The following is a 23745-nucleotide window of genomic DNA, read 5'->3' as shown; positions in this document are numbered from 1 at the left end:
CCAGAGCGTTAAAGTGCTATCTATTATAACTGATCTAGCCATAACATTTATTGTTTTTTAGTTTTCTTCTTAGCCGCGTTAGATTTAGTTGATTTCAAATGTTGTTTGCCACAGCATAGCTTCCGGCAGCCATAAGACACTCCAAAAACTATTGTAATTGCAGCAAACAAAAGTACCAAGATTACATCCAACGAATAATAGATATACCAAGGCAATTTCGGTGCATAGGAACGTTCGTACTCCATAGCACCATTCTCGATTACATTGATAATTGACCACCGAGCCAAATCGAGCGGTGTTTGTGGCCGTGATTTGTATGCACGTGACAAGGATTGAGCCATCCGTCGTTTTCTGCAACGCACAAAACCGCATAATTATTGGAAGTATGATTTAATTAACAACAACCCTTACTTACCTGTCGCTTAAACCTTCGCCGATGCAGCTAGCAATGTAAGTTACGTTGTCCACCTGCTCGTAATCCATACGAACTCCAGCTCCACGATTGACCAAAGCTGCCGCATTGAGAAACTGATCGCCGTAAATGGGCATAACAACGACCGGCACACCACAGTGGACAGCTTCGGAAACACCCAGCAATCCTCCGTGCGACACAAAAAGCCGTACATTCTTATGGCACAACACATCCCGCTGAGGAAGCCATTTCTGTGTGTAGAGATTTTTGGGCGGATTGTCGAGCTCATCCTCCCACTTCCACACCACTTGCTGATCGAAACGTGCAAATGCTTCCAACATAGCGTTTCGTTTTGCCGTTGGAAGTGTAGCAGCCTTTAACACGGATCCAAAGGACACAACTATCACCCCATTGGATGATTGGTCCATAATCTGTTGCAATTTTGTCGGCAAAGGTTTCTCGCTTTGAATGTGTACTCCACCGATCTCTACCACCGCAGGAACTAACGGCCGAGCACCGCTGAGGGTGTAGTGTTGATTGATCAGTATCAGCGAGGTATTCTGCACGATCTCAGCAACGTCGGGAATGGCTGCATTCGGGAACTTTTCCTTCAACAGTCTGTTGTCACTAATCTGTACAATGCGATACAAATGCTTTACCACCCTGGTTACTAACCAATTTTCAAACCTTTGCCAGAAGCTCATCTCCTCCGAAAATGTACTAAACTCCGATGGAATGTACGAGGGAGTATCGGGCAATCCGACACGATCGTAGTGCCAAGGCATTATCGCACAGCTGCTCAAACCCACTAAAGGAACTTGCAACAGCCAGGCTATGCCTGCCATACAATCGGTAGCGAACACTTCCATCACGACCAAATCGAATGGGGCTACTCGATGCGCTTCGAGTATTTGATCGATGGCAGGCGAATCCAGCGCCGCCTTGCAACTGTCCATGCCCCACACAACTAGTTCGTGGAATTCGTGAAAATTATCGATGAAAGTTCTGCCAGTAAAATCCTACGCAAAGAGAGAGATTATTAACGTTATGAACAGATTATAATTACCATTTTGCACCGCATAACCAACCTGTAAGCTGAACGCATTCGTCAAAACCTCCTGCCCTTCGAAGCGAAGGTCGTGATAATTTGGTACGGGTTCCGCATCTGGAAAATAGCTAAGCACCGTTACATGATGACCATCGTTCGCCAGGCCCCTCATTATGGGGTGAAACACTTTGAAATGACTTAATCCTGGATGGGGAAACAGTCCCAAAATCCGGTACCCATGGCTTGAAGAACCGATCGCCAGCACAATAAGCAAAATCTTTATTTTCCACGCTCCGAACATTCTGTGGAAGAAACGAAAAACGGTATGGCCTTCAGTGAACTGTGCTCCAATCAAACATCTAGCATAATCTTATCAGCAGCTGTTGTGATTTCGTCACGCGAACGAACCATGGGGGCACAGAATTTGCATTGTCTAATGCATGCAGTTTTGACAATTTGGCTGTTGAATGGATTGGAGGCTATGTAATTAAAACTAGCGGCACGAAACAACATTTCATGATTTTTGAGTCATAATGCGAGTTTCGAGCGATTGCCCATCGGACAAGGTTAGGCAACTCAAATATTCTGAGATTCGTATGAAGAGGTATTCTTTGGTATTTACTTAACTAATTTAAGTGCCTCCGGCGGATTTATTAAAATAATTTTTATTCCATTATTTTAACTTGAAGCGCACAACTGAATCATCTGAACTGTCAAATTGAATTGCGCCATCACATCTTGACGAGCACCCGCCATATACATCTTGGGTGACTTTGAGTAGTATCTCTAAACCTTGAGCATTTGTCCGTTGAATTGTCCATAATTTGTCCCGTTTTGTTGAAAATTATGCATAAAATTACTTTACAATAATAAGAACAAGCAGCTTAAATGTTGGGAATGTTTTCCTTAACTCAATACCACACAATATTCCCTAAAATTAGCAGAATTAATCATATTCTAATCGCTTGTTTACATTCAAGTTTTATTTTAAACGCATCCACTTTGTATTTTTATTGTTTTATAATGTTAGCATACAAGAAAACAAGTTTAAATAATCTTAATAATCTCCGTCAACGTTCGATAAAATGTGTAAAAAAATGTCAAACGATTTGGTCCTCGCATGACCAGCTGTACGCCTTTGGTGCCTGTGGTCGCCATTTTTGTACATTGTAAGAATGCGAAAAGTCAAACATCCCAGCGAATGCGCTTTGTGAGTGAAAATGTGCTAATAAAGTGGTACTCTCGCGCTAAAGTGGCGTTCCGGTGTGTACACCAGCATGAAGCCGTGCGGCGAGAAAAGTGCGGTGATGGCGGATAGTGCAGTGAATGTGCAAAAATCGGATGACAAATTTTGTACGCATCAGCAGCAGCAGCAGCGAACAAGTGCAGCGGCCACCACCAGCAGTGGTGACGGGGGTCTAAGCAATAATAATAACACGAACAACAATAGCAGCAACAGGAGCGGCAATAGTGACTGCCTGTCGCATCCTACGAAAACACAGCCGACGACTTGTTCGTCCCCTGTAGTGGGTAGTGCAAAATCGGGCGCGGATTCTACCGCCGCCACCAGCGCTACGGCAAATCTTACCACAACAGCATCATCATCATCATCATCAGCAGCAGCACCGTCATCATCAACAAGCGCAGCAGTGGTAGTGGCAGCAGGCGCTGGTGTCGCTGTCGCAGCTGCCGCGGTGGGAACGGGGAAGATGATGATGGCTGTGGAAACTGTGCAAGCTCCCAAAAATCACGTAGACCAAATGACGGTGAAAATGATTGCTAAAAATAATGATAAAAGTTCGACGCCGGCTAAGGACACCCAGCAGCAGAGCAGCGTTCGAAGTTCCGATAATGGTAAATAATAGTTTGTAAGAATGTTGGTGCACGGCGGTCGTGGTGATGATGGTGGTGGTGTGTGCAATGCACACTTTTCCCCTTGTATATTCCAAGCGCCGCAGGGCTTCTATTTCTTCGAGAAGCAACTCACAATGTATACGCAGTGACGAATTCGTGAATCGCGCCAGAATCTAGAATTAAGTTCTTCGCGAAATCAACATCCCAAACAGAGGACGTCGTGCGTTTGCAAAGTGTTGATTAGCTTCGCTTTTGCAGCAGCGGCTGAAAACGGTGGGAAAACAAGGCGACCAGCGAAAACATCCACCATGACGACATATGAACTATGCACGTACATCCATCCATCGCCCTTTTACACAAAGTGGCGCGCGCGTTCGTGGGTGCCCCGGGGCACGTTTGAAGAAAGAAGCTGCTCCCCACCCATATTTTTACCAGCAAACACTCTCCCACCAAACACACACTTACACGCCCGCCCGCCCGTCTGCCCGCCTGCACACCCTTCCGCTTGCTTGCTCGTCGTCGCGTCCGCCCACTTCCGCGACTATTTAATGATGCGCATTAGAATGGCTGTGTGTTTTTGTTTACGTGTATGGTTTGTGAGTGCAGCAGCAGCTTCTTGGCTTGGGGGGGGGGGGGGGCGATGCTTGCAGAAGAGATGCAATATAGTGTGTAAAAGCGGTTGATGTAAAATAAATTATGTATATTATCATGTATCGAATGAGAGGGTTGGGCGTGTAAAATGATCCAGAATTCGATGCTTTGCAGGCTTGCGTGTGAGAGCTATTTTTTTTTTTGTTTGTTGCTCTCCCACTTCCGGCTCACAGTGTTTCATGATAGAAGTGGAAGTGAAGGTATCAAGCATCAAGTTTTACTCCCGTTGCACAGTTGGGGGTTAGTTTTTTTTCGAAGTCATTAGCTACAGTAATTGAATTGTTTTTCCAACTCTGTTCAATCGGTGTCCATACATACTTCGAAATAATTGTGTCATATTAGTTAATGCCCATCAGGGAGCAAACATACTTTTTTTAAGCAGTTGTATCTTTTTTGCGTCAAATAATCATTTTAATAGCTTGATGGACACTCAGAACAAACGCTTAAAGATGTTGGTATTGGGCGAAGAGTTGTTAAATCGATATTTCTATATCCAAATGCAGATGGATATAAATCAGACGTTATTTTACTATTTATTTGCTTGCATTGGGTTTAACAAACACTAAATTGTTTGTTCGCATGTTAATTCATTTCTACTTTTTTTCCAACAGGATTAACAAAAAGCCATAAGAAGAAAAAGAATAAGGATAAAGATCGGGAACGAGAACGAGAACGAGAGCGTGACAGAGCAGACAAAGACCGAGATCGTGAAAAACCTCGCGACAGAGATCGGGATCGGGATCGTGATCGTGATCGTGATCGTGACAAAGTAAGCATCCAAACCAGAGTGGAAAAAATCCCATACCAAACGTTGATTACACCCTCCTTTTTCTTTTACACTTTCGCATCAGGACCGTAAACGACGTCGCTCGGAAGATGGTACATCCGGAACGGGAAACTATAAACGCGGAACCAAGGAAGGCAGCAGCACCAGCAACAGCACCGCCAGCACCCCATCACGCACTCAATCGGCTACAGCGATCGGCAACACGGCACCAGAGCCTCCGGGATCGTCGTCGGCTGCCCTAGCGGGAACAGCATTGATACAGAATAAAGAAAACCACCATCAACAACAGCTAGCTGGGTTTGCGACGGCACATCAAACTATCAAACGGGAGCTGTCCATCGAAACGGCTTCCTCGGTAGTTGCCTCAAGCACGGCGGCAGCGACCGCCCTGCTGCTGGAGCACGGTGCGGCAACCATCGTCTCGCCCGTGGCAGCAGCAGCCGCAGCAGCGGCCGCTTCCATCTCGGGCACTCCGATATCGCCCGTAAATCTGCTGCTGAATCTCGAGCGCAGCAAGAACGAGCTGGCTAGCGTGAAGAAGCAGGACGTTTTCATCAAGAAAGTGTACCTACCGGCCAAGAACAAGCTGGCCAAGCCGGAGAAAACACGCGACGATGTAACGAGAGCGCTAAACTTCGGCACCGATAATGGGACAACGGCTTCGGACGGAGTGGATCGGCCAGCATCGACGACAGCGACAACGGTGGCTACGGAAGCAGGAGCGATCATACCGGCGCTAAATGGTACCACCGCTGGCATGGGTGGTTCCCCTGGCCAGGTCGTTGGCAATAACACGAGTAGCCTCATATGCGTTGCAAATAGCATTGCAACCAACCTCAGCAACAACAGTACAACTGCAACCAGCAACTTAATAGCACCTAGCAATAAGCCCAATTCAAACATATTAATCAAGCTTGAGTCGCCGAAAAATGTGGACGAAAGGGTAGACATTAAGAAGGAACCGGTCAATCATCAAACCCCCCATCATCATCATGCGGTGGCGGTGGAAACTATTGCTCCCGTCGCGGTACCCAGCACACCCGTCAACGGAACATTAGAGGACCACCACCACAAGGACAACGTTTTGAATGGCACTGTGGACGATACTAGCAAGGAAACTCCCGTTGTTGCAATTAAAAAGGAGGAAGCAGCGGAGCGTCCGATCCCGCATACAGAAACGCCTTCCAAAACGGTTCTATCCGCACTGAACAGCATCAAATCGGAAACTCCTGGAAGCGGGCAAAAGCTTCCGGGCGGCAATGCTTCGTCGGCCCACAAGAATGCCGGCGGAGGACGGGAGTGCTCCCGGTGTTACAAACGGTCGAAAATCAAGCGTGCCAACATAGGCATCCAGTGCCGCCGGGGGCCAGCTTCCGGTACGTCGTCCACATCATCATCCCAATCGCAGGACGCAGGTGGTGCGCTGGTGAGCGAATCAACGGCACGAATAGGGTCAATTAACCGAAACGCCAACTGTCCGGTGCGGTCGAAGCAGCTCGAAGGTATGAAGTACGGGCGGTTCATGCGGGTCGAGGTGCATCCGAACGGTGGCGCTTCAGTGGTGCACATGTACCAGGACGAAATCAGTGTCCTTTCGGAGGTGGAGATGGAGGAGCTGGTGCAAGAGTTCTTTCAAGTCGTATTTGCGGAGGACGAGGACGGCTACGCGGACCATGTGATGGGCATTGTGCACGATGCCGCTTCCTATTTGCCCGATCTGCTGGAGCATATGGCAGAAAACTACGCTAATCTTACGGTCAAGGCAGGAGTGCTCGGTCGCAACTCGGACATTGAAACATGCACAATGAGTCAGTACAATGAGCAGGTAAGTGGAAGCTGATGTAAGCGTGTGTTTTGATACCACTCATCACCGTTTATGGTTATTCGATGTCTGTTACAGGTGGTTAAAAATTACTCCCACGGAACGGTACGCTATGGACCATTGCATCAGATCAGTTTGGTGGGAAAGGTACACGAGGAAGTTGGTGGATATTTTCCGGATTTGCTGAAACGTCTCGAAGATAACCCGTTCCTAAACAAGGTACGTTGTATGAGCGATGAAACCGTTTTGTTCAATATTCAGTAGCATTTATTCACTGTTATTTGCAGGCAATGCCGTGGGGCGAGTTATCGATCGTGCAAATGGATCCACGCTTATCGAACGATGGACCAATCTTGTGGATACGTCCAGGCGAGCAGCTAGTTCCTACTGCTGAAATCAATAAAACACCGATGAAGCGGCAGAGGTATGATGTTTGAGCTATATTTGACGCCTTGCCGAACACGTGAATAACACAAAAAACTGAACCCTTTTCCTCTGTAGGACACGAATAAATGAGCTGCGAAATTTACAATACCTCCCGCGACTTTCGGAAGCCCGCGAAACGATGATTGAAGATCGCACCAAAGCCCATGCCGATCACGTCGGGCATGGGCATGATCGCATGACGACTGCCGCCGTTGGTAAGTTTCCGTTTGTTAGTTTTCAGCAGCTGTTGGCACTCTCTTGCTTGCTTGCTAACTCACCTCTATTTCTACACCCATAGGTGTGCTCAAAGCGGTCCGGTGTGGTATACCAGACGATTTAAACCGCATAACGAAGGATGTGGTTGCCTTTGATGCACACTGTTTCCCGCATCTGGTCGAAAAGCTGCAGCTCGATCTGCACGAACCACCAATATCGCAGTGCGTGCAGTGGGTGGAGGATGCGAAGCTGAACCAGCTGCGCCGGGAAGGTATCCGATACTCGCGCATCTCGCTGTACGATAACGATATCTACTTCCTGCCCCGCAACATCATCCACCAGTTTCGCACGGTAACGGCGGTGACGAGCATCGCCTGGCATCTGCGGCTGAAGCAATACTACCCCGACCAGGACGTGGTACAGGAGATTGCGAACGGGTACGAGGTGGATCCACCGCACTACAAGGAAAAGCAAACCATTCTGCCGCATCCCGTGTCGGCGGAGGAGAAAAAGCATACGCCAATGAAGCGTACGCACGATGGGAAACCAAAGAAAGCGGAAGCGAAAAAGGAGCCTCCGACGGCCGTTCCCAATCCATTACCGGCCGGTGCGGAGAAGGTGCCCCCGAAGGTGGATGAAGCTGCCGAAAAGTGTGCGTTGAAGGAGGCAAAGATTGACATGCGGAAGCTGATACGGGACGACAAAGTGACGACGGACAGTGATTCTGCTCGCACTCCCAGCAAGTCGGGCCGAAGCTCGGTCGTATCGAGCAAAGGGTCGGAAAAGAAAACGGGTGGCAGCAAAAGTGGCAGCCGTAAGAGCTCGCCTTCGGCGTCCCACAAAAGCAAGACAGATGAGACGCCGGGTGGTAAAGAGGGCAGCAAACATTCTTCTGCAAACAGCGACCGTGACCGTGGGCGGGATAATAGAGAGCGGGACCGCGATCGGGACCGGGACCGGGATCGGCGCGATCGTGAGAAAAAGGAGCAACGCAGCAGGGACAAGGATCGTGACCGGGATCGTGAGAGGGATCGCGATCGGGACCGTGACCGTGAGCGAGATCGTGAGACCGATCGGAGGAATCACAAGCACCACTCAAGCTCGTCGTCATCGTCTAGCCGCAAGTCGTCCAGCTCGTCACACAAGCCGCCGCGTCATGAAAAGACGGGCTCGGGCGATCGCAAATCTTCGTCCCATTCGGCACCATCCTCGCACAGCAGCAGCGCAAGCAGCAGTCGGCGTGAGTCTACATCGAGTGTGACGCGTGAGAAGGAGCAACAGGCCGGTCCTTTGCCGATGGTGCCACCGATCGCAACAGAAGTAGAAATTGACTCTACCACCGCCACGCCCGTCGTCGGTACAAAGAGTGACACTTTAGTCGCCGATACGCTTCCCAAACAAGCGGTGGAAACGAACGGTGCTGTTGAGGAGTCCAGCACGTGTGTTACAGGTGATCAAATGAAACAAGCACTTGGTGTTGACGAGCGACAAACGGCACGAAAAGAGGACGACTCTCGAGAACGTTGCGGTGCAATGTTACCATCGTCCGAAGCGTTGAAACCGATGCCCCCAAACGCGATGACTGTGAAAGCAGAGAAGCGAAAGGCAGAATTGGAAACGCATACCACCAACGGCAGTAACATCGGAGACGAGCAGAAGAATGTCCCCGTATCCCCGGCAGCGAAACGGATAGCATCGGAGAGTGCTACCGCCCCGGTGCTTCCGCTGCCTCCGATGCATCCCGAGACTCGGCCACCGTTACCTATCTCTTCACCTCCATTGGTTCCCCCACCGCCGCCACCGCAAGACCACCGTGAAATGCCCCATACCCCGACGGCAAAGGAACAGTCGTCACAGCAAAGCCTCCCCGCTTCAGGTAGTGTGCGAAAAAGTATTCAACAGACAGACGCTAGCCATCACAGCAACAGCAGCAACAGCAGCAGTAGCAGTAGCCATAGCTCTAGCACCAGTAATAGTAGCAGTAGTAGTAGCAGTAGCAGTAGTAGCAGTAGTAGTGGTGGTAGTAGGGATAGCAGCAATACCGTTACTACTAAAAGTGACAGCAGCTGTATCGCTACTGAGCGGAGTGGGGATGCTGCCGCCGGTGTCGCCGCGCCCAGCAAAAAACAATCCAATGACTTACTGAGCACGATAATGGCAGGCATGGAAGAAGGAGGCACGAGCCGGGGTGGTGGCGGTTCGAGCGTTTAATCACTTGCCCAGCCATTGAATTGTACAGTCGGCGCGCATTGTACAGACGAGGAGTGTTGTTGTCGCCTTACTCCTCGCCCCCCTATCTGTGAGGCTCGAATTGTGATGATCGTATCGAAAAGTGTCTGAGTGTGTGTGTGTGAGTATCTTTAGACCATTCCTCTAAATTACCCTCCATTCGCGAGAGCACCTTTCTTCCCCCACGTGTCCCGTTGACAAAGTAATTGTTTTGCTGTACGTTATGCTTCTTATGCAGCAAACAAACACAACTCCCCGTTTGTGTACTTATCTTTGCCAAACTGAGCCAGCAATTGTCACATAAGCCGCCTCCGCCGCCGCCGCCGTGTCGTTGATTGCGTTTGTTGTCAGTTAATCGTTTAAAGGGATACTACTTCTCCTACCACACCCTACCCTACCACGCACCATTTGCCACCATCAACTCGTTGGTTCTATTTTGATCTCTTTTATCGTGCTACTTGTGGTTTATGTGATCAGTATGTGTATGTGTGTGTGTGAATGTTTGTAAAAAGACGGCCGTTATGGACACCGTGTTAGGCGCGGTATGGATTTCTGTTTTCCACGCCGGCTCACCTCACCCCATTTTGTGTGGGCACTAGCCAACTATATTTGCTCGCAGCCGTAAATTGTGTATAGCTACGTTATTTTAATATCCATATTAAACGATCTGTATAGCAGTTTTATGTTAATGTTATTCGGGGACAAGCACAACCGAAGCTTATCGATATGTAGAAGTAAACACGATCTATACTGCTGCTGCTGCTGCTATTACTGTAGTACACAGGGAGAGCAGCGGTTATTAGAAGTAAGCGAATGTGTTTTAAAACTATAAAACAAGCTAAAAGGTACAATACGAGAGGAGGAGGTGTTGGACACTTTCGTTGGGTTTGCGTAACCTAATTTTTTGTTTTGGCGATTCATAAGAAGAGTTAAAAGATTGTAGTAGATGCCTTTTGTTGTCTTGGCTTTGCGCCTGATCGGCGTGGTTTGCAAATAACTTATATAATTTATACTTTTAACTTAAACGCCCGTTAAGTTCAGCCCACATTAGATCGTAATGGAAGTACTATTCAACGTATCTCTATTTATATGTAATGCGCTAATTTAGCTTTCTTCTTCCCGGCAGTACTCTTAAGTTTTTGTAATAATTGTAAGAAGAGCCTTCCGAAAGGAGGTGGCAGCATAATTGCGTGCAGCGGCTTTTATAAAACCCTTTTGGTCGCAAAATTGTACTTGTTGAACCCTGTTTGGCATGGTTAATAGAAACCGTCTGTAACGGCAGTTCCTTCCCCGCCCCCGTGTCGTTCACGACACGTGTTGCGTGTTTGACAACAACAAAAGGCTCACAGAATGGTATTGTTACAAATCGTACACGGACGCATCCAACACAAATATTGAATATACACAAACTTTTACCCGATTGTATTGTATTGCTCTCATTTTTGTCTTTTTTTTGCTTCTCATCGACTCCATTCTAGTCATTGGCACTGAATTGGCTTTTTTGTAGCTCTATACACTCATGAATCTTAGTATTTGGATTCAAACGTTTGTTGTTTCGATCCGTTCAAACTTTCTGCACTAACGAACATGCGAAAAATGAACGCACAAGTGTGTATAATAATGAGTGCGAAGATAGAGGATTTGTTGCAAATTGTTGTAACGAAACAAATAAGATGGTTTTCAATAATATTTCGTTCACACGCTTTTAGACAAAAAGCAGCCATGCAAGCAGCTGCAAGTATGTGCAAACAAAGCAAAAGAAGATTATTTTTGATGAATCGTACCTGGTAGTATGTAGTTTAAAAACAGTAAAATACAATTGATTAGCAACACAGCAGGTGTTAGAGAGGCAGATGTGTGTGTGTGTGTAGAACTTAGATTAGAGAAAATAGTTTGCCTATTGCGTGCCAGCAGAAAAACAGTAAAAGTAAATGCTAGCAACAATATATTACTACTGGAATATTCAATTGTAATTTGGTCAACTCATGCATGGGGCTTATCGAGTTATTAAGCATCAAGAGAGCGAGCAAAGCAAACAAAAAAGCGCGCCAAATCGTGTGGAACGGATTGATCAGATCGATTGATAACGCGTGATATATGCATTTGTAGCCCCGGTATCTTTTCAAATCAATGTGTACAATTCCATTACAAAAGAGGAGATTATAGTGAGGTGTAATCAAAATGCAAAACAAATTCAACAAAAAACAAATCTATCCAAAGCAAACGATATCAAAGTTAGGCAGAGGAGATGAGGAGATCGCAACAAAGCTAAACGGAGGGGAAGAGCTGTAGATGTTGATGGATGTGGTATAAGGTTTTTATCGTTTCGAAGGAAAGCAATGCCGGTTTTACACAGCAGATAAAGATAGATCGCACCCATGGCGCGGTAATGTGGCAATAAAAGGAGCAATGCAATTGCATTTGTCGTAACGCGAGTAGAATGCGCTCGCGTTTTGTAAGGATACACAGGATGGATGTAAAAAAAAGCGAGATAACGAAGGTAGTAAATTCACTACATGATAATGTTACATATAGAACTATTAAGGTACTATTTGCAAAATAAATGAGAGAACTAAAACCAGTAAATTAAATAATAGTGTACGATTTTCAACGGTTTTTTGGATGCAGAAATTCAAATCACGCAGTGATGCCAAAACCAAACGTCCGTCTGCGTCGCCCACTGTGCTCAGCTTGCCGTACCGTTTGACAGCTGCGAGTGTGTGTGTTTTCGTTCGCAGTTCAGCGAATCGAGCGTATTTCGCTATCGTCTTTTGTTGCGATTACGCAGAAGAAGTGACTGTGTGCGGCGCAGCTAGCAACTTGCAGTACATTTTTTGCCTTGCCCAAAGAAAGTGACAATAAGTGCAGTTGCAGTAAAGTGCATTCCACGTAGCAATCGATCGCGCAGTGCATCGAAGCAGACTTACAAATAGCAAAAACACATCCAAAATGGGCATTCCAAAAGTGTACGTGGTTGGTGTGGGTATGACAAAGGTAAGTAGGTACAGAGTCCAATTCAAATCGCGGTAATTGCAACATACACCAGCAGCAGCAACAGAAAAGGGAGTAGGGATAATATACGCGCACTCTCGCGATGGAAGGGACCAGTAATTACACATTTCACTCTATTCAAACCCCGTCAGCCAAGCGAAATTGAGAGTTTGGGAGTTTGTGTGAACCTTTTAGGCTCCCCCTCCCAGGCGGTAGTTAAACTTACTCAGCTCAACAGCCGCCTTGTTCTTGAAGGGAAGATGATCATGGACTACTGCGATAAGCGTTTTGCGGACAAGGCTACCCCACAATCTCACATACCTTTTACGTTTCAAATTGCGCACTGACGAAAAGATGGTAAAGAGGCAAACACCACACGATCGATCCAGAGGAATATGGGCGCCTTCTGGAGCTCCTACGAGCTGCACGGTCCGAACTATGTCACCCTCACAATGCTCTTCCGCAAAGCAAACTGGTTGCTCGCCGGATCTAAATCACCCGAATTGGAAGTAAGGCAACACCACACACCGCCCAGCCGCGCCACCATTGTCATTCTTCGACCCCGTGTATCGTCTTCGTCTTACCCTAGGATCGAATGCGAATGAACAGGTTCCATCTTCACATGTAGTTTGTTTTTTTCTTTTCTTTTGACCCCACTTCCCCCCCCCCCCCCCCGCTTCTTAGTTTGCGTTTGACCGTTAGAGAGCGACAAAGCATATGCGCGATGGATGGGATGTCGCAAGAAAGCAGCAACCGTTCATGCGAGGTTCCACACCAGTCCAACCAACAGTCGAGCAGGGTAAAATGTGGAAGGGAGAAGGGAGTGCTTTTATGCCGGCTTCTTCAAGCATTATGTAATGGCGGCGTCATTGTCGGTCGAGTGGGGTGGACTTGAGCTCCACACCGTATAGATCACAGTTATGCTTTTTGTTCGTTTTGCTCGCTCGTTTCCCTCTCACAAAGTATGCGCTGGGGTGTGGAATTGATGTGCAATTTCTCTCGGCCTGCTTTTTGGTTTACTTCGGTTTATGGCGGGTTGACCTCCCCAACAGTTACCGAAGGGTCGAAGGGTTGTTTTATGTTTATCGCGCACTTGGTACTTTGGGGTGTTAATTACCTCAGATATCAAAATTACAACTCATCGCGATTTTGATACTCCTCTCCGACGTTTGTTCAACAAAACAGCTTCACATAGGCTTATCTTATCGTTCGTCCGTACGATCCTCCTTTGGGTGGCATGTTTACAGTACATCATTGGGGCTAAACTACCAACAAGGGGCCTCTCTTATCGCGTAGTGCGTAGTAGCGATTACATTCTTATGACACAGCACAATTGCAGTACAAAGAACTCAAATTTCCCTTTCCCCATTCGCTGCTGATGCCCGCCTTCTTGAATAAATCATGTATACAATGCCTTCCTTTTCCCTATTCCCCCCGCACATGCTCTCCGTTATGCACACGGCTAGTTCGAGAAACCGGGCCGCCGGGAGAACTTTGACTACCCGCAAATGGCCAAGGAAGCCGTCACGAAGGCGCTGGCCGACGCGGGCATCCAGTACACCGAGGTGCAGCAGGCCACCGTTGGCTACGTGTATGGTGATTCCACCTGCGGCCAGCGGGCACTGTACGAGATTGGCTTTACCGGCATCCCGATCTACAACGTCAACAACAACTGCTCGACCGGTTCGACCGCCCTCTTCCTGGCGAAGCAGCTGGTCGAGTCGGGCAACAATGATTGCGTGCTGGCGCTCGGCTTCGAAAAGATGGAGCGTGGTTCGCTCACGTCCAAGTATCTCGATCGCACGAATCCGGTCGAGCTGCTGGTGACGGCCATGGCGGAGAATCACGAAATTACCGGCGCACCCATCTCGGCCCAGCTGTTCGGCAATGCGGGCGTGGAGCACATGAAGAAGTACGGCACCAAGCCGGAACACTTTGCCAAGATTGCGTACAAAAACCACAAACATTCCACCAACAACCCGTAAGTGTGTGTGTTTCTGTTGTGCAAGGCACACAACATTCCAATAAACATCGTTTGCTTTTCCCTTTTCAGCTATTCCCAGTTCCAGGACGAGTACAGCCTGGAGCAGATCCAGAAATCGCCGGTAGTGCACGAAATTCTCACCAAACTGCAGTGCTGTCCCACGAGCGATGGGGCCGCCTGCTGTATCGTAGCCTCGGAAAGCTTCGTGAAACGTCACGGTCTGGAGGGGCAGGCGGTGGAAATTATCGCCATGGAGATGTCCACCGATGTGCCGAGCTCGTTTAGCGTAAGTGTTTAGCTCACATCAATTGACATTGGCACGAGTTGGCAGATAGACTAATGGGTTGTTGTTTTACAGGAGGGAAGTGCCATGAAGATCGTTGGCTATGACATGACGCGTAACGCGGTGCAGAAGGTGTTCGCCAAGACCAACTACAAGCCCCAGGACGTGGATGTGGTCGAGCTGCACGATTGCTTCTCCGCTAACGAGCTGATCACGTACGAGGCGCTCGGGCTGTGCGAACCGGGCAAGGCCGGCGAGTTTATCGACCGTGGCGACAATACGTACGGTGGGCGCGTCGTGGTGAACCCGAGCGGTGGGCTGATCTCCAAGGGCCATCCGCTCGGTGCGACCGGGCTGGCCCAGTGCTCGGAGCTGTGCTGGCAGCTGCGCGGCCAGGCCGACAAGCGACAGGTGAAGAATGCCAAGCTGGCGCTACAGCACAACATCGGGCTCGGTGGAGCGGTCGTGGTCGGGCTGTACCGGTTGGGCTTCCCGTACGCCAAACGCCCGGTCAATCCGAGCCTTACGGCGGCCGGCAAGCTGAAGGACACGCCGGACGGGTTCCTCGTCACGCCGTACATGCGCGTGCTGGAGGAAGCGATGCGCGACGACAAGGACAATTTGATCGAGGGTGTGCGAGGAATCTACGGATTCAAGGTCACCAACGGTCCGGACGGTGCCGAGGGCTACTGGGTGATCAACGCGAAGGTTGGCAAAGGATCGGTCAGCTACCGCGGCACGGACAAGCCGGACGTTACGTTCATCATGAACGATGTCGATGTGGTGGACCTGATCTCGGGCAAGCTGAACCCGCAGAAGGCCTTCTTCCAGGGCAAGGTGAAGGTGCAGGGCAACATGGGGCTGGCGATGAAGCTGATGGATCTGCAGAAGCGCGCCAACTCGCGCATCGAGGAGCTGCGGGCGAAGCTGTAAGGGGGGAGAGGCCCCGAAACACAGGTGATTGAGATGCTGGGAAGTTAAGGGTGGGTAAAACAGGGCACAAAAGTACGTGAAGCAATGGGCAATGGGGTGATAATCAAAACCAACATAAGACTATTTGTTTGTCTGTTTATTTCTTTATTTTATCTGGCAAACGAAACAGGTTTTCCTTAGAAGTATGTTCTTGTATTCTTCTATTTTTTTTTTCGATAATAAAAACAAAAATCGTGGTGGTTGTTAAACAACATTCACGCTCGTTCTCAATAGTTGTGCTACATCTTAAAGAAAAGTGAGAAAAACACAGCTACGATGAAGGGAAGGAAACAAAACCTTACATATCTAACGATGAGCCGGTAAGGAGAAGGTTCTGATGATGATAATGATGATGATGATGGTGTGAGAGCTGCTGCACTAGTTGACTCTTAGCCTACTAGGCGGTTTCAGTTAGTTTTCAGCTTTTCGTCACTAAACCCGGACACACCGCGACAGCAGACACGCTTAAACAGCCATATCCAGCACGAATGGTAGAGCACGAGGAAGGTGATCGTTACGATGTACACATCGAACTGATGGTACGAGTACCAGGGCAGCTCGCTGGAGTACGACTGTGCCAGCGGTAGGCCACCGGTAGCGGCCACATGCTCACACCACCAGACGGCCGACTCGAGCGGATTCTGTGGACGGTTGCGGTACGAGAACGAGACCTGCTTCGCGTGTTCCATCGCTTCCGGTTCGAGCACCTTGCGCAGCGCATCGTAGACCGAGTCGGCCGTGATGTCTTCGTAGGCCAGCACCACACCCATGCCCCGATTAGCCAGTGCAGCTGCATTGTTGTACTGCAAAGCGCAATGAGATGAGGAGATCACAATTTGAAGGCCACAAAGAAAGCTTCTTTGTGTGTGAGAGAGAGAGAGATACTAACCTGATCACCGTACATTGGCGTAGCAACGACTGGTACACCACAGTAGGCGGCTTCGGATGATCCTAGCAGTCCACCGTGGCTCATAAACACGCGAACCTTGGGATGACCTGGGATGGCAGAAGGAGAAAGGCGAAAACAGAGGGAGAGAGAATTTGGTTAAAAACAGCATAATTTACTTCCATTTCCGCCTTTGCACGTTTGCCGATAGAGTTAACCTTTTCGAAATGGATGATCGTACTCCGTGGCTCCGATAAGAATGAATAAATTACAAAACCTTTTGCTCGTCTTCGTTTGCTTGTCTCTTCGGGAACTCGGGATCGTGGATCGTGGAATTTGCATAAAAATGTTGGGCACAGTCCAGCACAGTATAAGCTGCAAACTGATCGACGACCCTCATTTGTCTGAGGGGTAGCGTCTGAGTGCCTTAATTAGACGATGACGTGCGTTGGTATAACGTGCGTTTCATGTAACGATCCTCAAATAAGCACGATCTTTTTTGATCGGGTTTAATTGATCCATTCGCAATGGGCACGGTGTAACTCGTATAATAACTCGCAATCACTCCCCGATACGAATTAGGAAGTGGGTAGAACGGAATATCACATTTCTACGCTACGTGTTTGGCTTGTTTTGGGGTGTTTGGTTCCCATTGCTTCGCGTTTGATCGCGTTTGATCGTCTAATTGTCTTTGTTACCTGTCTACAGAGTCGGCCATGTATCGTTTATCACCAGAACCCAACAAACTGAATACTGGATACCAGCGTGGACGTCTAAAATGCCACAGGGAATGTTTGATATGGCTGGCCCTTATGTTCTTCTCCTGCAAAGATATCAGGTTGCAAAGCCAGGTGGAACAGGTTCTATTGGACCAGGAAGCAAAACAAACCATAATCATGTATGCCCCGCAAAGACTAATCCAACCCAAACAAGTGGGAGTGTTGCTTGATGTTTTGGTTACTGTGCATTCTCTAACGTGTATGGTCGAGTGTCTTTTCTGTCCGTTAGCAATCAAAGCCAATCATGCTTTCGTTTGGTACTCGTGATTGATAGGGTTGAGGTTGAGGGAGAGGCCCTCCTCTTCGATCGAACCGAAGGTCATCGGGTTCCCCGCGTACTTTACGCTATCGAAATCAGACCATCTTGCTGCGCGGGTTGGGAAGAAGAAGGAAAGCGTTACCCACAAAGTTCACGATCGCCACGCACTGCCACTTGCCAAGTAGCCGGGTAATTAATAGGACGGGACCCCTCTAGTTGCCGAAATGATTGATGAAGGTGCCGATGGCGAACGGGAACTGCCGACCGCAATACACACACGCGCCAAAGTGTGGCAAACCTTGTGAATGCACTAACTAACAACTACGCAAAAAAAATGGCACGATGTCTACGATTAGCAACGCTGGCACGTGGCTGGCTCGTATGGGTGGGAAGTTTGAAATCAAAAAGCAACAAAAGAAGGTAGACGCAAAAAAACGATCTTCGTCCGATCATGACACACGCTGTCTGCCATGCGCCGGTCGCGTGTTCGTCGCTGTTGTTTCGCGATCTCATGCACACTATGCTTAAATTTTAAAATCGTTGTTTATCTAATGTCCAGAACCTGTTAAGGGTAAGGGAAACGCAGCCTGCCCGAAGGTCAAACATGCGCCCCCTAATAATAATAGTGTGGTGATCGTCGATCGTTGGAGCAAAGACGAACTCCCGCGCGGTACGAGTAAGATTTAGTTCAACTCGGACAGAACAGACCGAAATGTGTCGCAACATCAAACCAGGCAGAGCGAGAAGGAGCTTGTTTATGTTTTAAATCTTAGCGTTGTTGGTCCATTTTTTGTCCAAAAATAAATGCCACTCATGTACGCGTGTGCGGTTCCGCAATACTGAGCGCGCCAATTCTTTGTTAAGCTCCCTCCTACAAACTATTCTTATTATACATTCAAAAAAAAACAGCCACTACTACTACTTACAGAGAATCTCTCGCTGCGGCAACCACTTCCGGATGTGGACGTTGGACGGCTGGTTCGGTAGCGTTTCGTTTTCCCACTTCCAGATGACGCGCTGTTTGAACCGGCCCAGCGCCTTCAGGATGGCATCGCGCTTTTCCGCCGGCAGCGTTTCCGCCCGTATCATCGATCCCCAGCTAATGTAGATCACGCCATGGTCGGCCGTATCGAGCAGCTGCTGCAGATCGGCCTCCAGTGGGCGAAAGTCGCGGATGTGAATGCCACCGATCTCGAGCACGGCCGGACTGAGGGGTTTCGCGCCACTCAGCGAGTAGTGCTGATTGACGAACATCATCGCGGTGCGCTGCTGCAATTCGCGCACGTCCGGTATTGCGCCCTGGCCGAACCGTTCGCTCAGCAGCTTGTTGGCGGCGGCATCGTTGAACCAGCTGTACAGGGCCTTGAACGATTGCACCGTAATCCAGTTGGCCAGTCGCTGCGAGAAGTCCATCCGCTCGGTGTAGCCCATGAAGAGGGCTGGGACGTACGCGGGCAGCGTTGGGTTGCCGACGCGCTCGTAGTGCCACGGCATCAGCGGGCAGCTGCTGAGCCCGATGTAGGGGGCTTTTAGCTGGTGTGCTATGCCGAGCATGCAGTCGCTGTTGAACTGCTCGACCAGGATCAGATCGTACTGCACCTTGGAGTCGAGCACGGTCTGGATGGCGGTCGAGTTGAGCGCGTTGGCGCACGCCTCCTTGCCCCAGGTGTACAGCATGAAGAACTCCATGAAATGTCCAAAGCCGGGCCGATACTCAAACAGCTGTGTGTATAGGGGAGGAACAAAAAAAAAAGAGTGTGACGATCACGTTGTAACAGCGAAGAAGGCTCAGTCGAGTACGTGATGAGGCTCATGCCGGATCATGATAAAGAAGAGTTACTAAAGCGGACGTGACTGTGCGAAATCGTGTCTAACATGCAATGGGTTAAACTATCATCTTCTTTTCCAATTGTAACGTAGTATCATCGAGTTATAGAAAATCATTGTAACGTGATCGTTACCAAGCGATCGTTGTCGGTACACACACGCCGTCGAACAAACTTTCATTAACAAGAATTGCAAACATTTTACAGCTCCATTTTATGGCTCCGTGTTGATTGCTATTAAGAAAGATGCTGAAACACTCTGCTCATTTCCTCAAATCAGCGAGACGCCAGTCGTGTTTCGTTGCTTCGACTCGGACATGTGGTTGCGTGTGCACTACTAAACTAAAGGAAAGAGCAAAAAAAAAAGGCGCAACACCTAGTGCACTCGTGACGATCGCCAATGGGGGGCTGTGTTGGGTGATTTATTGCACTGGGTGGGGATTTTCGCGGTCGTTTGGAACTCCTTTGCTGTGCGAACGGAACGATCACTGCGCCAATGGACGGATAGGCTATAATCGGTTTATTATTTAATTAAACGCTAGAACGACGTCACGATCACCTTCAGCATGCTGGCAAAACAATATGTCAGCCCGGCACAATTTTCCTTTGAAGTTCTACATCGCGAGCACGGTAGCTGTGTGTGCCCTAGCAAGCGGCATCATAACATTTCAAATGGACCAACTGACAAGTGCGCGCGCGCCCGGGGAAAATTAACCGCAAACACTTGTGCGGGGCGAGCACAACAAGCGATCACACACACACAGTGATTGTTGTTAGTTTTTGGCGGATGATCATCGATCACTTCACTGGATATATTCCAGCTGACCTACCTCAAAGCTGACCGAATCCGACAGCGATGTCATGCCGGCGAGCGGCAGATCGTGATAGTTCGCCGGTGGGTTCTTCTCCGGGAAGTGGCTGACGACCGTCACCTCATGGCCGGCCTCTGCCAGCCCTTTCAGGACGGGCTGAAAGAAGTGGAAGTGACTCTGGCCGGGATGCGGGAACAGTCCGAGCACTTTGTACGCCTCGGTACCTTGCGACAAGGCAAGGGCCACCAGTATCACGGTTCGCAGCAGCATAGTGCAAGCCGGCCGTCTGCTGTCTGTTTGCTGTCTGATGATAAGCGATTCAAACGGTTCGAAACCTGAAAGCAACAGTAGAAAGAGAAAGAGAGAAAGAGGGTGAAAAAAGCGTAAGATTAAATGTATGGGACATTGGTGGGTTTTGCTGCCGTTCGTCCGCTTTGGTAAAGACTTCGCTTGATTAATACTCTTTGCCATCCGTTAAATAATCTTTGCCAGCCCGAAACCCCATCATCATTAATTCTGTGATAAGCCATCATATCAGGCAACATTTGAATTTTAGGCTCGGTTAGCTTAAGAGCGAACACAAAAGTATTTGGGTTCCGTGGAGTCGCCTCTGGAACGAGACTTTCAATCCAAACTGGTTTGCAAAAAATGACTAATGATTGAGATCACCAACCCCGGTGTTGGAATCATCTAGAATAGAATTCTAGTCAAGTCAGTGCACTGACAACGACTGCTTAAAGTTAGAACGTGTTGAGTAAGATCATGGCTCCAAAAGCTTAAGAACGTTCCTGCTCAGGTGAAACAGGTAAGATTAATCGGCGATCGGTTATTTCAGGTGGGTTGGTGCTAGCCAAAAAACAGAATCAAATCCATCATCAGTGTCTGGAGTTTGGTTGGGACGACAGCGAAGGTCAAACCTAAAACACATTGAGCAAGATCATGGTAGAACGCGATCACGCAATGCGAATGCTTTTTCTTCTTTCATTTGGAACAAGCATTAGAATTAGGAATGTTTGGTGGGGAGAGACACAATATTTGTCTGTAACGGAATTGTTTCAGTACAACGTGGGCCACTTCCACACCATCTGCCGGAAGCAGATCGTTACACGTTTCGAAATGAGTACACAATAGACACTTTATCCATTACTTGGCAGCAAATCCTTATCTTTGGCATTGGGTTCAACTGTCCCTCTCGTTATCGTTGTTAGTTAACAACACTGCTATGTCCAGGCGGCCACCTAGCTGAGACAGTCTCGGCGCGGAAACAATCTATACTGCACACACATACATACAAGCCGGGCACAGGCGCACGAACAATCAGCTCCAAGCTTCGATGCAACGGTTCTGTCGAGTGTAATTGTTGCTTCCGAGTCATTAGATCGTTCGCTAGGCTCGTATCCCAAGCGCTCGCTTTAAACACACCGGCGGCGATGGAATAAGCGTTTGTGCGACGGCGGCGCACGACATGCTGCTGCTGTTGCTGCTGTACCCGACCGTGGTGTGATCGATGCGATCGTGAATGCACAACATTCCCACGTTTTTTTGTTATACCCCACTTGAAGGACGCCTCAATTCCGACGATGCATTCGGGCCTTTTCGCGCCCTTAAACACATTGGCCCGTGTCCCGGCGTCCTAGTATGGCATGAACACTGCCGATCGATTACAAACCCAATACCAAACCCCCACCCCTCTCACCCTCTCATAATGACCAAAGTCATTGCTTAGCTCGTTTTCTTTTGCTTTGTTTTATGTTGCAACACGCGCGCGCGCGCGCACTGTTCTTCAAGCGGAAGGCTTTTTTGCGCAAATGTGCAAGGAGTCGGCAGCATGCTTCTTGCGGCTTGCGCAAAACACTTGCGCTTTTCTGTTGCGTAGCTGTAGCCATACCAACCTGCAGCTGTAACAAGTGAAAACAGCACATTTCCTTCAGGCCCATTGCGTCAAAACAAATAACCTTGACGCCACGATTTGATAAAAAATTGTATCAATCGTTTAATTTCCAGCCGCTCATCTGCTGCTTGCGCGTAAGAAACGTAAGCGTAAAATCTGCGTTTGTTAACCCTTGGAAAATGCCGTTAGAAAGATCGCTACAGTAATTGTCATTGACATTGAAAACGCTCGGACGCTTCTGGGTACGGCTTTTCCGAGCATAATTTCCGCGACAACCCGAAGCGCTGAGAGACGGGGCCGCCGACACCGTTGCTCCACTTTCCACGCCACTTTGCCCGTGCGCACGGCCAATTAGCAGCGCGGCACGCTGCCGAAAATAAATACTGGTCGGAAAGGTAACAACACAAAAATAAAATGTGTAAAAATGCACACACCAACAAAAAAAAGCGCTGTAACAGCATGGCACAAGCTAATCCGTTTACATAATTTCTACCGACGAATGGAGCAACGAATATGCCGAGCAGTCCGAACCGAGACAGCAAAAAGAATAGCAGGAATGGAAATCACACCATGCTCCAATGCCGATGCGGAAAAAAGGGTAAAAAAGGGTCCCAGTTTCGAACAACGGAACAGTTTTTTTTTTCTGCTATTCATCGATAAGATAAAAATGCACCAACTACTATTCACTACGACACACAATCGGGCTTACATTTAGCACACGGCAGAACGGAGGAAAATACACGGCGCGGCCTATCGAGGCACAGGTTGCTATGCCAACTGGCGAGTTCAACGTTTGTAACCGCGACCACGCTATCGCTTCGCGCGTCCACCTCGATCAACACTTTGCGACGAACTGTTTCGCGGATCCTTCGCGCTCTCGCGACTGCACCCGCTGCTCGTCGATGGTTGGTTCAGCAGGGTTGGTTCAGCAAAAGTCGCTCAACAAAGAGAGATGGGCTGATGCCAATACGATCTCATCCTGAATGCTTTGAAGGTGTTCGAAGTCGGCTTTCGGTCTCTCGAGCATTTTTTTGCTTCTCTTCTTCTCTTTCTCTCTCTGTGCATACTTTCACTATCGTCTGAGGCAGAGATTTTTTTGGCTTAGATTGTAAGCGATACTCCCCCGTGAATCTTGTTTTTTGGCACCAAAAACGTGTTTGAGACCTTGCCTGCAGCAACCGTTTGATGCTGTGAACTTTCGCAGTGTGGGTTGAGTTTACGGAGAGATCAGCAAAGAACCAAATAAATTCATACCACCGGTTTTTGGAGAAATTAGAGGGATTTTTTTTTTTTTGCTAACGCCATATAATTTTTTTTTTCTTATTGATGAAAAATTTAAAACGTAGCTTTTCAATTTAAATTATCTTCCTTCATGTGAAACCTTTTTGTACTTAATTAATTATTAGAATTTAGAATTTTTAGAATTAGAATTATTATTAGAATTTTTATAGATCATTCTAATTAATTAGAAATTAATTAGAATGATCTATAGAAACTCATCTTCGAAATTAGTTTTGGTATTCCATGGACTTATCGTTGCCAATTTTTGGTTTGCACGGAACACTTCTCGCCGTATAATCGAAGCTGTATGTTTTGATTCGCGCAAAGGCAAGCTGA

At 48.3% G+C, this 23745-nt stretch overlaps 4 protein-coding genes across 5 annotated transcripts; 2 read left to right on the top strand and 2 right to left on the bottom strand.

Moving 5' to 3' along the window:
- Nucleotides 1–8: 8 nt before the first annotated feature.
- LOC120901456 (UDP-glucosyltransferase 2-like) lies at nucleotides 9–12923 on the bottom strand. Its single transcript, XM_040309424.1, has 4 exons — nucleotides 12758–12923; nucleotides 1501–1762; nucleotides 416–1431; nucleotides 9–351 (listed from the first exon to the last, which is right to left on the bottom strand). Exons 2-4 carry the CDS (start codon nucleotides 1759–1761, stop codon nucleotides 48–50), a joined length of 1581 nt encoding a protein of 526 aa, XP_040165358.1. The 5' UTR covers nucleotide 1762; nucleotides 12758–12923; the 3' UTR covers nucleotides 9–47.
- LOC120901454 lies at nucleotides 2614–12031 on the top strand. 2 transcript variants are annotated; one of them, XM_040309421.1, is made up of 7 exons: nucleotides 2614–3314; nucleotides 4577–4734; nucleotides 4817–6577; nucleotides 6653–6793; nucleotides 6862–6998; nucleotides 7076–7215; nucleotides 7299–12031. In XM_040309421.1, exons 1-7 carry the CDS (start codon nucleotides 2738–2740, stop codon nucleotides 9425–9427), a joined length of 5043 nt encoding a protein of 1680 aa, XP_040165355.1. In that variant the 5' UTR covers nucleotides 2614–2737; the 3' UTR covers nucleotides 9428–12031. The 2 variants fall into 2 exon arrangements, with proteins under 2 accessions (XP_040165355.1, XP_040165356.1); XM_040309422.1 differs by lacking the exon at nucleotides 2614–3314 and adding an exon at nucleotides 4039–4165.
- Nucleotides 12173–15889, top strand: LOC120901455 (sterol carrier protein 2). The gene is made up of 4 exons (XM_040309423.1): nucleotides 12173–12439; nucleotides 13903–14417; nucleotides 14490–14706; nucleotides 14779–15889. The coding sequence occupies exons 1-4, from the start codon at nucleotides 12395–12397 to the stop codon at nucleotides 15634–15636; spliced, it is 1635 nt and encodes a 544-aa protein (XP_040165357.1). The 5' UTR covers nucleotides 12173–12394; the 3' UTR covers nucleotides 15637–15889.
- LOC120901457 (UDP-glycosyltransferase UGT5-like) lies at nucleotides 15756–22995 on the bottom strand. Its single transcript, XM_040309425.1, has 5 exons — nucleotides 22838–22995; nucleotides 20256–20572; nucleotides 18526–19321; nucleotides 16565–16671; nucleotides 15756–16478 (listed from the first exon to the last, which is right to left on the bottom strand). Exons 2-5 carry the CDS (start codon nucleotides 20505–20507, stop codon nucleotides 16083–16085), a joined length of 1551 nt encoding a protein of 516 aa, XP_040165359.1. The 5' UTR covers nucleotides 20508–20572; nucleotides 22838–22995; the 3' UTR covers nucleotides 15756–16082.
- Between the last annotated feature and the right edge of the window lie 750 nt (nucleotides 22996–23745).

This window comes from Anopheles arabiensis, chromosome 3 (assembly GCF_016920715.1).
Source record: "Anopheles arabiensis isolate DONGOLA chromosome 3, AaraD3, whole genome shotgun sequence".
Taxonomy (NCBI): domain Eukaryota; kingdom Metazoa; phylum Arthropoda; class Insecta; order Diptera; family Culicidae; genus Anopheles; species Anopheles arabiensis.
The sequence above is the reverse complement of the archived record's forward strand: the minus strand, read 5'-3'. Positions and strand labels throughout refer to the sequence as shown.